The sequence below is a fragment of the Erythranthe guttata genome, chromosome 14, assembly GCF_056151865.1.
Source record: "Erythranthe guttata isolate IM_541 chromosome 14, IM_541, whole genome shotgun sequence".
Lineage (NCBI taxonomy): Eukaryota > Viridiplantae > Streptophyta > Magnoliopsida > Lamiales > Phrymaceae > Erythranthe > Erythranthe guttata.
In genome coordinates, this window is record NC_142546.1 from 24,223,892 (window position 1) to 24,238,172 (window position 14,281).

Consider the following 14,281-nt stretch of genomic DNA (forward strand, 5'->3'; position numbering starts at 1 on the left):
AAGAATCAAGCATCTTTTTTTTTTAATTTATAAATATAATTTAAAGGAATAAATATTATCTATGAATGAGTACGTCACTCTAGGGTTTACCATTATTTTTATTGCATGTGTACGTGTTTAACTTTATTTCTAGTGGAATGATTTGGAGGCGGAAATTTCAAATTAAAAGCAGTAATTTTTATTAAATTTATTTTGCGGTTAGTTTTAAATTAATGGCTAGCAATTTGAGTTGTTTTATTTAGTTATTTGAAATCTTATATATAAAAGAAAGAAACGCTGGGCAACCCTAAAAAACCCTAATGGTATTTCTGTAATTATTTATTTTTAATATTTTTTCTCTACTAATTTCTAACTATAATTTTTAAAGAATCCTATCTTATTGCTATTTATGTAATTATTTATTTTTAATATTTTTTATATACTAATTTTTTAACTATAATTTTCAACAATTATTGATCTCCTAATTTTCATCAATATATCTCAAATCTTAATAGATAAAGTTAGAAATTCAATATGAATAATATTACATTATTAAATTTTATTATATTAGTATACTATATTTTCTTATTATATATTAAATTGATTATTTTTTTCACTATTTGAATAATATCCCGTGCATCGCACGGGGGAAAAATGCTAGTTTTATATATAAAAAGAAGATATTTTGATCTATAACTCTAGACCTAAACCTAAAGACAATTTTGTCATTTAACTTTTTTATGCTTTTATTGGGTAGTTTTTTCATTAATTTTCTTTTATTTATTTATTTATATTTTGTTAGTTCTAGGGGCGGTTATTTTTTTTTCCACATTCTCCCTCTCGGTTCTTTGTTACACAATATCACAACATTTAAAAAAGAAAAAAAACCAAACCTTCACACACGATAAGCAAATTTTTTTTTTCTTTCTGAATTTCACACACGAAGTGCCTACACGTGGTTCTTCTTAGAAACTTCTTCAGCCTAGCATATTTGGTTTAATAGATAACCTCCATGACCATGATGAATTCATCAGTTAAAAAACTTCCCACCCAAAAAATCGTGTGTTGTATCTATATATATCTAACGTTATTTCCCTATTTCCCCTGCCCTGTCTCTCTCTCCCACATTTTCGAAGGTTTGGTGGTTTCTTCTTTTCATATCACCACTGTATATAATTTAATATTTTGCAAATACCTGTTCAATATATTTTAAATATTTTTTTAATTTGCAGCCACGCTATTGAATCAACCAAAAGATTTGGGATTTTGGTTTATGAATGTTGATTTTATAGGAATAGTACGTGGGTAACCATATACAGGAGGAGAGATCTCATCGTGCTTTAAATTTTGGTTTATTTCTTTGTCAGGTTACTCCATCCCTTTATATTTAAATTATTTTTGTTTGATTTATGCCATTTTACATGTAAAATCTTTTGAGATTAAGAGAATTATTTTTGCTCGAAGGAATATGATTTGACGTAAAAGTTTCATTTTCATACCTCTGAGATGATTTATCATTCTTTGACTGACATTTAGATCCACGCCTATTTGAAATTTAAATGTGCATAAACCTCAAAGTAACGTTGGCATGTCTTAAAGATCTTGGAGGGGAACCTACATACATAATGAGCATCTTGAATGTCATTTTATAAGATACATAATCAGCACTTAGAACTGCTAATTATCAAAAGCTTTCAATGGTGATTTTCCTTTAGGATGGACCAAAAGCTTAAAGGATTGACTCTTAACGGTCATTTTTCTAGACACAATGGAGCAAGAGATGACGAGTGATGATATATTGTACTTCGATAAACAATGGAGCATCAGGTTTGATTGCTTTATCGTTAAAACTGTTGTTAATTGTATTCACCAAGTTTTCAATATTATTTATCCATCTATTTACGATTTTTCTTATAATGTGATATGTTCTCAATTATTTAATTTCAATAAATATATAATTTTAGAACATTTAATATCTTATTATTATTTTAGGTAGTGGTATAATTCCACTCCACTCTAATTACAGTGTTTCTAAATTTTTTTTTGTTTTTTTTTTTGGATTTTTCTTATCCACTCTAACCATCTACTAACTCGAAGTTAGAACACCATGATCTCAACGTAAGCAATTGTTTTTTTACAATTAAACAATACAATTATTTATTTAGAAGAAGAAGAAAAGGAAGAAGGACAAGAAGGAGGAGGAGAAGAAGAAGAAAAGAAGAAAAAACAGAAGGAGGAAGAGGAAGAAGAAGAAGAAGAAGAAGAGGCAGGAGGGGAAGGATGAAGATGAGAAGAAGAAGAAGAAGAAGAAGAAGAAGAAGAAGAAGAAGAAGAAGAAGAAGAAGAAGAAGAAGAAGAAGAAGAAGAATGAGAGAATAATGAGATTGAGAAGAAGAAGAAGAAGAAGAAGAAGAAGAAGAAGAAGAAGAAGAAGAAGAAGAAGAAGAAGAAGAAGAAGAAGAAGAAGAAGAAGAAGAAGAAGAAGAAGAAGAAGAAGAGATTGAGAAGAAGAAGAAGAAGAAGGAGATTGAGAAGAAGAAGAAGAAGAAGAAGAAGAAGAAGAAAAAGAAGAAGATTGAGAAGAAGAAGAAGAAGAAGAATGAGATTGAGAAGAAGAAGAAGAAGAAGAAGAAGAAGAAGAAGAATGAGAAGAAGAAGAAGAAGAATGAGAAGAAGAATGAGATTGAGAATAAGAAGAAGAAGAAGAAGAAGAAGAAGAAGAAGAAGAAGGAGGAGGAGAAAAATGATGAGGATAAGAAGAAGGAGGAGGAAGAAGAAGAAATATGAGTAGAAGGGGTGTGACGGGTTTGTGTGTGGAAATAAAGAAAGAAAAATAATATTTTTTATGTTTGTGTGATATTGATTTTCATTACAGGTACAAATGTCATCACCTATTTATCATCTAGGCGGTATTGAAATTAGAAACAATGTATTTAAAATTCCCGTTCCCTTTGCTTAATTTATATAATTTATTATTTAACATATACTTTATATATTAACACTCGGGGTGTGTGTGTGTATACTGATTGTAGGATAGAAAATACATGCTACTATAAAATAAAGTAATAGTTTTGTAATCTGAATTTCACAAATATATTTCAATATTTTTGATAGATTTTTATTACAATTGTTATTATCATTTATTTAAACAATAATTTTTTTTCCTTTTGTTGGATGCGACCCCGTGCAACGCACGGGCATGATTACTAGTTACTATAATGTTGAAATGTTGGTTGTCATGGTTATATGGATAAAATATTCCAGCCAACTTTTTTCAGAAGTTTCACTTTCGAAATAATTGGTATCAATCTTATCTTAATCTTTGAAAATTAATTAGACATTGAACTTCATTCACAAAATTATGGATCTATTCCACTACCAAATTATCTAGTCAAACATATATTATTTATCTCTATTCATTTACATAATATTATTAAACTCTTAAAAATATTAATAGACGCAAAATATATTTGAAATGATTAATAACTATACCTACACCACTAATATGGAGGTAATCAAGTAATTAACAAAGAGTTGGAGGATGTTTATGTGTTTCGGTCAAACCTCAAGGGTCTCAATGTAATTTACAATAAGTTCTGTATTAACTCAATTTGGGATTTTACTTCTCTCCGTGAATGCCTCAAGGGTGAAAAATCAGAATCAGTATCGCCTCCGTCGACGATCGTCTTCCGCCGCGCCACCTGCCGTCGTCTTCAACCGAGGTATCTTGTTTGATCCTACTCATTTCATCACTGGATTGCGAAGTTTTCAGACTAGTTTCCGATTGAGATTGACGAATTTGATTGGATGGATTCCAGATGTGAAATCCACTCTTTTTGGTGTTGTCTTATGTTTTCGTGATAACCTTCTCCAAATTTGCTGTGTCCTCCCATGAAAAATGATGCTATGAAATTTATGTAGATTAAATGTTATACTGTGAATTAGGTCGCCAAAATTTGACAGTGCTGTTGTTTTAATTCAATTTTATCAACGTATGATGTTCCTCTTTGTTCTCACTCAAGGTCCAAAGCTGAACCACTGATAGACTGCACCGAACGAAGCAAAAGTAAATCGTAAATCGGATTTGAGGAAACGAAGAAAAATGGCAGAGAAATTGGCTCCTGAGAAAAGCCACAGCTTCATCCATAATGGTATTTTACCCTTCCGAGTAATAATAATAGCTTTTGAATGTGATTAAGATGGTGAATTTGTCGGAATGTTGGGGTTTCAGGTCAAAAGGTGTTTGATTGGGACCAAACACTGGAAGAGGTAAACATGTACATAACGCTTCCTCCCGATGTTCCGAAGAAGCTATTCTACTGCAGGATTGACTCCAAACACGTTGAAGTTGGGATTAAAGGCAACCCTCCCTATCTTAATGTTAGTTAGACCCCTCGATTTTCTATAATTGTATCTGATTTGTCTTGAATGCAAAATGCATTTTAGGCAGTTATTAAATTTATCTCCTTTGTTCTGTTTATTCATTGCAGCATGACTTTACGGGCCCAGTGAAGACTGATTCTTCATTTTGGACTCTTGGTATGTTCTTGTGCTTATAAATTGCAGCATTACTTTCATGAATTTTGTTTATCGAACCGATAATTATTCCGATAAGCTGAAATTTCTTTCTTTTTCTTTTCCTCCCTACTTGTAAACTACCTTATGATTTCCTTATACTGGCATAAAGAGAATGATGAGACGGAGTTAGTCGATCCGTTTTTCAGATAAAATAGGACTCGACAGCATAAAATAAAGAGCAATTGTTGAATTTATGGTTCCACGTGTATAACTTCTACCCAATGCTAAATTATGGTTTTTGTGGTTTCAGAAGATGATATAATGCACATAACCTTGCAGAAGAGGGACAAAGGAAAGACATGGTCTTCACCTATAACGGGTCAAGGCCAGTTAGATCCATACGCCACAGATCTTGAACAGAAGCGACTCATGCTTCAACGGTTTCAAGAAGAGGTTCGTTATTTCAATCTTTTTCAGCTAACAATTAGGTGAAAAACTTGTGTTCTTATTGCTTGTAGTGTTACTCATTTAACTCTCTATTTCAGCTAGACTCCATGTCTATCGATGATACTTAAATTGACGTATCATCTTTTATAATTATGACAAGTCAAATTCATATGTATGCATTACTATTTATGGTTTTTAATGTTGTTAAGTTCTAAGTAGCCGATCATTCATCTACCATGTAGTTGTGAGGGGACCCATCATTTAATTACCATTCATATGTGATGTCATGTTAATTTGCTCCAACTTCGTCTGGTGCATTTCTTGAGGCTGAAATCCTTAAAAGTTAAACTAGTTTAGTCTTTTATTTAAATTATTGCACAAGAATGAGGAATCGGTAAAGATTCCCCTCTCTCACCAACTCTAAACTATTCATGGAGCATTTTGAATCTATTGCTCGAATAACTTAAATATAAATCACAGAGGAATTCTTTTGCTCTCCACCAAACTTTGAAATCCTTTCCAAAAGGTTGGTGGTGGTGGATCATGGCCACCACGTACCGAAGACAATAATGAAGTGGCCCCACTGAGCAAACTGATTGTTTAGGGTCGGTCAGTTGCACATGAAAATCTGTGTACGGTGTGCCCTATATTAACAACATAGACAATTCTGTTCTTTAATGAATTTCACAAGTCTTAAATACAACGGTGACAATAGTAAGTAAGCCACTCACACTTTCATAGCTAGATATCGATCATTTACCAGAACTTGTCAGTCTTTACACCGTTTAATCAAATTTTTGTCTAGTTAAGCTTGTTGTTCGTTACAAAATGTATTGTACATGATTGAATTTGAGTCTATCCTCCTTTCCCCCTCATTGCGAAGTCGATAAATAACTGTATCGAGTGGCAGATACTTTGTTTGGATCTGGTATGCCAGATTGATGCCACTAACTCTGTGACTTTGAATTTGACATTCGTCGAGATATAGGAAAACTTGCAAAGCTTGCCACTATTAATATTTTAAGATTTGGCTTTATATTATCTCTTACAATGCGAATTTCCTGTTTATTTTCCTGCAGAACCCGGGTTTTGACTTCTCACAGGCTCAGTTCTCTGGAGATTGCCCTGACCCGAGGACCTTCATGGGTGGGATCCGTTCTGATTGACTGGTCTCTATTAGTCAACAGAACTGTTGTTGCATCCTCTTTAATTGTATGTAATCTGAATATTAGTCTTAACTCTCAGGCTTTGTCACAATAATTTGTGTCTAAATTAATATATTATGTTAAGTGAAGTCTTGTCTTGGTATCTTAATGCTTCCAGTAGCTATTAACTAACTCTCTTTCCAGTTGCTAATATTAGTTCTCTCAGCCTAAATTCTTTTATATTTGAAAATTTACAGCATTTGGATTTGAATTTCACCATAATTAAAAATAAATAAATGAGAATGGGGAAGTTTAAATAAATAAATAAATAAATGCGAATTTATTATCAAATAAATCAATTTAAACAAATTAATTTGTCAGTATAAATTTTGTTCATGCAGTAACTATTTACATACCTAATGAACGTGCTCGGTTGCATGCGCAATTGTTATAATAATATTTTATTATTATAATTTTTTTTATATAATACATATACATTTACATACATATATATATATATATATATATATATATATATATATATATATATATATATATATATATATATATATATATATATATATATATATATATATATATATATATATATATATATATATATATATATCTATACTCTGGGTTGAGTCCAGAGTCCAAGACGCATTTACTGAACTCACTCCTCAACAGTATCTGTACGCATTTAAATTTTAAAGTCATGACCACCGGCCATCTCAATTCTCAATCCCCGTTTTCTTCATCTTCTTCGCCACCGAGCTCGAAGGCTTAATCCACGTATGGGTTACGACGCTGTTCTGCGGATCTGCCTCATCTGGTTGGCTGCAATAATGGTGTTGACGGGGATGTACACGCAATCTCTGAAGAAAACGGCGGCCACCTACTTGTTCGGCATGCTTGCTATCGGCGGCGTCGTTTTGCCTGATTGGAAGTTCTTCGACCGCCCTCTCTCTCAGTGGTGCACACTTGTCTCCGGCGCCAACGGCGACGACGGACCCACTCAATCAAGGTAATTTTTACATATATATATATATATTACACTTTTACATTGAAAACATGATCTTAACCTGTACATAATTGAAAACAGGGGTCGTAAACGAATCGAACCAAGCCTAATTCACGGATGTTCGATTTCGTTTGATTTTTTTTTGGTATGTAGTTTCAAAAATCATGTTTGAGATTGGTTTCATGTATAAGCACCTGAATCAATCTCGAACGAGCTTTAATTAGTCGAGTCGCACACGAATCATCAAACGAAAAACTGCGTTACAAAATTTGGTTCATTATTATGTTGACAAACCGATCGAGTAGTTTAGTTTGATTTTCAGCCGTAATTTTATGTAACATTTAATTCCATTGTTTTTTTTTCATACATAAAAAAAATAAAATGTTATCTGCGGTCACAAAATTGCTATTCGCAGTTTATAACAAAATCCCCCAAAACTTTTAAAAATATCCAAAAATCCCCCAAAACTGCAAATAGCAAAAAAAAAAAAGAAAAAAAAAATCGAAAATTCGAAATCAAGCTTAAAGAAGGGTTGGGCTTCGATTTTTTGATATAATTTTGACTCTTTTATGTGTAATATGCATTGGGTAAGTCGATTACGGAACCAATTTCATGTTAAAAAGCCCTACAAATCGATTTGTAGGGCTTTTTTTTTCGCAAAATAATGTTCGAACGCCCAAGGCGTGTATGAACGCACGCCTTAAGCGCCCATCTTGGGCGTTCAATTAAAAAAAAAAAAAATAATTTTTTTTTTGCACTGGACGCCCAACTCGGGCGCCCAAATGCAGCTTGCACGCCCAACTTGGGCGTGCACTGCATGAATGGGCGTCCAAGCTGGGCTTTTACGCGTTTTGGGGGGGTTTTTTGATTTTTTTGGAAAGTTTTGGGGTTTTAGAGAGATAAAGTGTTTTTTTGGGGATTTTGTTATAAACCGCAAATAGCAATTTTCAAACAGCAAATAACAATTCCCTAAAAAAATACGTAAATGCAGGATGAAGTTGTACCCGGTGAGAATAGCGATTTATACAGCAGTTTATGGTTTTGGTTTCCGCGAGTGGCTCAACTACATAAGAAGCAGTTGATCCTCAAGACCCTTCTTCGAAACCTACTCCGATCCTTTGACTGCCGGAAAGGCTCACCTATCGCCGGAACTTTGACCGATGGAGACGAAGCAAAACGACATGGAAATAGTAAAACTGTATTATTGATTGTGTATTAACATAACAGTAGTAGCGTATAATACATTTGTTTATGTACGGGATTGCCTATATATAGTTGTTTTCCTAATTTAAAGTCTCTTTATTGCGAAATTTTCACAGATTATTTAATTTATGAATCATAATTTACACGTTTTCCTTATTTATTTATGAAAGTTATCTACTGATCACGTCCTCCAACGGTCGTAAGACGAGCTCGCCGCTTACTACATCTTTCCTTAACGAACATTATGTTGTTTATAACACAGGGCTCTTTTTGTAAAATTATGCCGATTAGTTTTAAATTGGATAAAGAATATTTTTTTTAATATACTTTTGTCCTTTGAGGGGTAAAATTGGATAAAACTTGTGGGCGGGGGATTAAATATTTTATGTGTAATAAATGGATAATATATTGCCATAGGCGCATTGTGATTTGTGATACTGGGGTTGCAATCTGCAGACTGAACCGTGTGCGCTTAGCCATGGAATCACCGCCGAAACGGTGTCGTTTCCTCCTTGTCGTTGATTTGCCTCTAAACTTTCCAATCGTCAAGCATTGATACGTCAACTGTTTATACATTCGAACCCTCCAATTAGAGCTGAATTGAATTGTAGTACGTACAAAGAAAAAAAAAAATGTCAGGAATTGAAATTCGGGTCGAAAATTCACATCCGGTTTTACCAACGAAGAATTCGGTTTTCTATTCCGGTGGATTGTTCCTGGATGCCGGTTCAATTCCTTCTTCGGTTATCAATACAGTTTGCGGTGAAGTTCGTTGTTACAGTTGCCCGGCGCACTCGAGGAGAAAACGGGGCGATTTTCTGTGTTTGAGCTTGTCTGTTAAGGGGAAAGATGAAGCAATTATCAATTCGAATGAATGTGCGGCGGCGAGTGGTGGTAGTGAGGGTAAGGAGGCGTTTGGTGCTGCGGTGAAGTCGGAACGAAGGCTGAAGATTAGGTTAAGGGGCAGAGGCAGCGGCGCCATGAACACCACCAAGCATTTGTGGGCTGGGGCCGCCGCCGCCATGGTTTCTAGGTATTCTTCCTCTTCTCTGGCAGTCCTGAGTTTCTGAAGTGTTGTGTTTTAACCAATTTTCAGTTTAAAATTATTCAATTTGATTCGTGTTTTTGTTACAATTTTCCATGGCTTTGCGAATAGTTAGAGTGGTGAAATTTCTACAATTGGGGATTATGAATCTACTATTGCTGTTGGTAATTGCGAATACAGGATCGTAATTTAACGTTTTGTTTATCCAAACAGAACTTGTCTTGCTCCGCTCGAGAGGCTAAAGCTGGAGTATATAGTTCGTGGCGAGACGAGTAACCTATACGATCTTGTCAACAGAATAGCTACAACGCAAGGCCTCAGAGGCTTTTGGAAGGGGAATTTTGTTAATATACTTCGCACTGCTCCTTTCAAGGCAATTAATTTCTGCGCTTACGATACGTACAGAAAGCAGCTTCTCAGATTATCTGGAAACCAAGAAACCACAAATTCTGAAAGATTTATCGCTGGTGCCGCTGCTGGTATGACAGCTACGGTGCTCTGCTTGCCGCTTGATACTGTAAGTGGCATCTTCTTAACTCGCTCGATTCTTATGGTTAGCACTTCTTAGCTAAAATTTGAGAATGATAAAAAATAAAAAAACCGTATGTGGCTGCATTTGGACATCAGGTTTACCTATATCGTGTGTTTCGTATGGTTAGAAATTTCAGTGCTAGTGTATGTGTATTTCAGATCCGGACCAGGCTGGTGGCACCTGGTGGAGAAGTATTAGGTGGCGTGATTGGAGCTTTCCGACATATTGTACAAAACGAAGGGGTCTTTTCTCTATACAAGGGACTGTTGCCTTCCATATTAAGTATGGCGCCATCCGGTGCTGTTTTTTACGGTGTCTACGACACGTTGAAATCAGCCTATCTGCATTCACCCGAAGGGAGAAAAAGAATTGAGAATATGAAACAACACGATCAGGAACTGAGCGCTTTTGAGCAGCTGGAATTAGGACCAATCAGAACTTTATTACATGGTGCTATTGCTGGTGCTTGTGCGGAAGTTGCTACTTACCCTTTTGAGGTGGTCAGAAGGCAGCTCCAACTGCAAGGCCGAGCAACTAAATTGAGTTCATTAGCAACGTGTATCAAGATAGTTGAACGAGGTGGTGTTCCTGCTCTTTATGCAGGTCTTCTTCCGAGCTTATTACAGGTATATTTTATTAAAGTATATAAAATTGTTAATCTTTCTCTTACTTCAAAATGTTGGTAAAATGTGGATCTCTGTCTTAATTCCCCTGTTTTTATGACACTTCAGGTACTACCTTCGGCTTCAATAAGCTTCTTTGTGTACGAGTTCATGAAGATCGTCCTTAAGGTGGAATGAATCACAAAACTCATTTAACCAGGTTAGGAAATTTCTCGGATACGTAGACTATTGATTGGTGAACAACAAACAACATTAGGAATTAAATGTCATTCACGCTGCTTTTATTGTTCATTTGATATTTGCTGAGATATATATAATAATTCATCGATCAATAATCAATTGCTTCTTACATGCAAAGGCTTGATTTTGTTATTGATATAGTAGCGAATTCTGCATTGTCGCTTTCCGTATATTTGTACCTAGTTCGTTTTTTTTTCCTTCCTAATATTACCTGCTACTTGTAGAATTAAAGTTCGTCTATTTTCACTTTTATAAAGTCATCAAACTTAGAGTTAGTGAATGTTATAGATAATATTGCTTAAACTTAGAGTTACTCGTGCATGTTGACTCAGGGTTATAAACTTGAAATCATTACACACCATCCAAATCTAATAATATCACCAAAATACAACTACCGATTCTCTGTCTTATTACAAACGTTGGATACATAATATACACATACATAATATATATATATATATATATATATATATATATATATATATATATATATATATATAGCATCCCTCAAGTTGTTGAATGATTGAAGAGATGAGACACAGGGTCCGGTGTGGGGTGCATGAATTTGCAGTTAGGACAAGAAGGAGAAGACTTACACATCATCACCAACATGTAACACTTTCTGCAAACTGCTGTTACCATCTCCTCTTCTTCTTCTTTCCCTTCAAACGCTAACCACGAAGGCCTTCCTGTGGGACCTGTAATCGACTTTTTAAAACCATCTTTCGAGTTGTAAATTGAATCATGTTTTTTCCCCACAGATTCATTACATGGACGTAGATTCAGCTCAAGCTCCAAGCTCAATGGAGCAGCTGTATTATTATTATTATTACTATTACTAATATATCCCTCCAAAGTGGCCCTCTTGATATTAGTCCTTGTATTGTAGAAGTATATTTGCCCCGACTGTCGTTATATACATCGCCACAAAAAAGAAAAGAACAGATAATTTATCTTAGTCATTCATTTATATATAAGAATCTATGCAAGAATATATATAGATATATATACATACACCTTTATATCGAGGCATTGTTGCCACTCGAGAGGAGAACGAGGCTGGCTTTTGATTTTCTGTGGTGGATCATCATCATCATCATCATCATCCCATTTTCTCTTATTTGATAAGATTTTTTTTGGTGTTTCTAAAGATATCATTTTTTTTCTATGAACTGATCCAATAGTAGTTTTTTGGTTTACCCTCCTTTCTTGATATTTATTTATAGGAAAATGGTGAAAATGTTTATGGTGCAGGTCATATATATATATAGGGTTAGGACACTTTAAATGCAATATACATTTGACACTATCTATATATTAAATATGGCCTTGTAAAAAAGTACAAGATGTTCATTATCATATATATAGAGTTTATAAGGGAAACAGAGCTTTTAATGTGAAACTGAGAAGCCCATCTCTGTACGTCTGTGTGTTCTTGAATTCCAAGCTGCCTTATAAAATTACTAAATATTTGATCCAATTTATTTAGTTATTTTTTCCTTCTTAAAAAGCATATATTATAGATGTGAAAATTTATAACAAATTACTCTACTTTAATTTGTCAAATTAAAAAAAAAAAAAAAAAAACCCATTAAGTATGTGATCAACTAGTATTGAACCAGTTAGGTGTTAGCTTAATTATGTGGTCATCTAATATTTTAATCTTCTTAACGATGATAGGTTCATTTATCCTTTTGAATTAGGATGTAATTAAAATTGGGTCTTATAATTAAAAATTAGTTGGTAGAAATCATGATGGGAAAAAAGGTAGTTGAATAATATTGAAGGGCGGTGAAACGTGAAACTATATTAGAAATGGGGTGGAGTGAAGTGTAATTAAATGTTGAAGGTGGTGTTTGCAAATTTTTTTCAGAAAAAGTTTCATCACCAACTTAAGGTGGTGTTTGTAAATGCTTTTAGAAATAGCTTATGAGCTTTTTTTTGCACATAATCAGTTTTTAGGTGTTTGCAAAACAAGTTTTTGCTTATCTTAAAATAAGCTGTTTAAGCTATAATTTTAAAAGCACTCGTGTACCTGCCTTTTCTAATTTAGTTTATTTTCCAGCTAATTTGCAAACACTCTCAACTTTTAGAAATAAGCACTTATTTCCAACTTAACTCACGGTGTTTGTAAAAGCTTATTTAAATGCATAAGTTAATGATTGTGAGTTAAGTTGGTTTTAAGTGTTTATTTCTAAAAGTTGTGGGTGTTTGCAAATTTACTGGAAAATAAACTTAAATTGAAAAAGTAGGGTCATGGGTGCTTACAAATTATAGCTTAAAGCTGCTTATTTTAAGAGAAGCAAAAACAAAAGTTCATTTTGCAAACACTTAAAAATATATTATAAGCAAAAAAAACTCATAATCTATTTGTAAAAGTTTTTGCAAACACCACCTCATAATCATTGACTTCTACTTTTGAAATAAACTTTTGAAATAAAGGTGAATAATACTAATAATAATAATAATAATAATTTTGATTATTATTATTTTGACAAGATAAATATATTGTGAAATATATATATGCATGTTGAGAAAGATATAAATAAACACATTGCATGAAAGTAGCAGCAGCATTGAATGTGGTAAGTCTACCTGCCTTCATTAACTCGACTTAAATTGGATTAAATGCAGAATTGAATGACTTAGTATAGATACCTTTAAATGCCCCTTCCAACTCCCACCTCCTCTTCTCCTTCATCTCTATTCCAACATACACAACTACACATACATACATATATTTTTATTAAATAATTTTAATTAACTATATATAAAATCAAATTTAAAGTTACCATTATTACCCATAAATTAGTTTTTTCTCTTCCGGCTTAATTACCCATGATTTAGTTGCACCAGAAGGCGAAATTCCTCACCCCAGCGCCCCCATCCCTTGGTTCGATAAATATTTGATGGAGGGATGTAAATTCATGGTGACTCAACAGTACGTTAGAGTAGCGGACCCGGACCTGGCTTGTAAAATCTTATTTAAAAGATTATTATTATACTACCCTTAGATTTTGCATCTTTGAGTTTTTTTATACGCATCTTTGAGTTTTCTTCTTTCATTCCCCTTCTTTGCTTTTGTCCTTCATCTTTGAGTGAAAGAGAACCGAGCTTTACTCAGTGTGCGGGTATTCGCTTTGACTGGTTTACTGTGTATGTGTTGGTGAGTCAAGTCAATGTGAGTGATCTAAACATATAATTACTAAATTAAATTATTTGTAAGTTTGTTTTGGGCTGGATTGTGATGGATTGGTACCTTATATTGCTCCATACACTATTCGTTTGCTTTTAATATTAAAAGCCCATAACATGTAGGTTTGGGCAAACGAATATGGGCTCACTAGCGGATTAAATTGGAATGCTACTTTAGGTGATTCAAAGTCAATCTATTTATATACTCAAAAAAAGAAAAAGTCAATCTATTTAAATTATTAATATTTATATCACGAAAATTCAAATTTGTAAAATGATTGGCCACGTGATTCACAAACTTTATTAAATAATCTTATTTTGTGTATTTAGAAA

The 14,281-nt window shown here is 33.6% G+C and overlaps 4 protein-coding genes and 1 long non-coding RNA gene across 7 annotated transcripts; 4 read left to right on the forward strand and 1 right to left on the reverse strand.

Moving 5' to 3' along the window:
- Positions 1 to 733: 733 nt before the first annotated feature.
- LOC148765493 (uncharacterized) lies at positions 734 to 2,241 on the forward strand. Of its 2 annotated transcripts, XR_016029689.1 has the most exons (4): positions 734 to 1,115; positions 1,212 to 1,346; positions 1,695 to 1,806; positions 2,145 to 2,241. It is a non-coding gene; the product is annotated as an uncharacterized LOC148765493 (long non-coding RNA). The 2 variants fall into 2 exon arrangements; XR_016029688.1 differs by lacking the exon at positions 2,145 to 2,241 and having other exon boundaries at positions 737 to 1,115; positions 1,695 to 1,896.
- Positions 2,242 to 3,403: 1,162 nt separating this feature from the next.
- LOC105959358 (HSP20-like chaperones superfamily protein) lies at positions 3,404 to 6,238 on the forward strand. 2 transcript variants are annotated; one of them, XM_012983444.2, is made up of 6 exons: positions 3,404 to 3,701; positions 4,002 to 4,130; positions 4,211 to 4,359; positions 4,470 to 4,518; positions 4,808 to 4,950; positions 6,024 to 6,238. In XM_012983444.2, exons 2-6 carry the CDS (start codon positions 4,082 to 4,084, stop codon positions 6,108 to 6,110), a joined length of 477 nt encoding a protein of 158 aa, XP_012838898.1. In that variant the 5' UTR covers positions 3,404 to 3,701; positions 4,002 to 4,081; the 3' UTR covers positions 6,111 to 6,238. The 2 variants fall into 2 exon arrangements, with proteins under 2 accessions (XP_012838898.1, XP_088669668.1); XM_088813542.1 differs by having other exon boundaries at positions 3,611 to 3,701; positions 4,811 to 4,950.
- Positions 6,239 to 6,746: 508 nt separating this feature from the next.
- Positions 6,747 to 8,435, forward strand: LOC105959361 (peptidase). The gene is made up of 2 exons (XM_012983446.2): positions 6,747 to 7,113; positions 8,102 to 8,435. Exons 1-2 carry the CDS (start codon positions 6,884 to 6,886, stop codon positions 8,190 to 8,192), a joined length of 321 nt encoding a protein of 106 aa, XP_012838900.2. The 5' UTR covers positions 6,747 to 6,883; the 3' UTR covers positions 8,193 to 8,435.
- Positions 8,436 to 8,698: 263 nt separating this feature from the next.
- LOC105959357 (Mitochondrial substrate carrier family protein) lies at positions 8,699 to 10,870 on the forward strand. Its single transcript, XM_012983443.2, has 4 exons — positions 8,699 to 9,346; positions 9,572 to 9,875; positions 10,049 to 10,516; positions 10,622 to 10,870. The coding sequence occupies exons 1-4, from the start codon at positions 8,946 to 8,948 to the stop codon at positions 10,688 to 10,690; spliced, it is 1,242 nt and encodes a 413-aa protein (XP_012838897.2). The 5' UTR covers positions 8,699 to 8,945; the 3' UTR covers positions 10,691 to 10,870.
- A 354-nt stretch (positions 10,871 to 11,224) lies between these two features.
- On the reverse strand, positions 11,225 to 12,033 carry LOC105959359 (uncharacterized). The gene is made up of 2 exons (XM_088813776.1): positions 11,771 to 12,033; positions 11,225 to 11,659 (listed from the first exon to the last, which is right to left on the reverse strand). Exons 1-2 carry the CDS (start codon positions 11,909 to 11,911, stop codon positions 11,261 to 11,263), a joined length of 540 nt encoding a protein of 179 aa, XP_088669902.1. The 5' UTR covers positions 11,912 to 12,033; the 3' UTR covers positions 11,225 to 11,260.
- Positions 12,034 to 14,281: the final 2,248 nt, after the last annotated feature.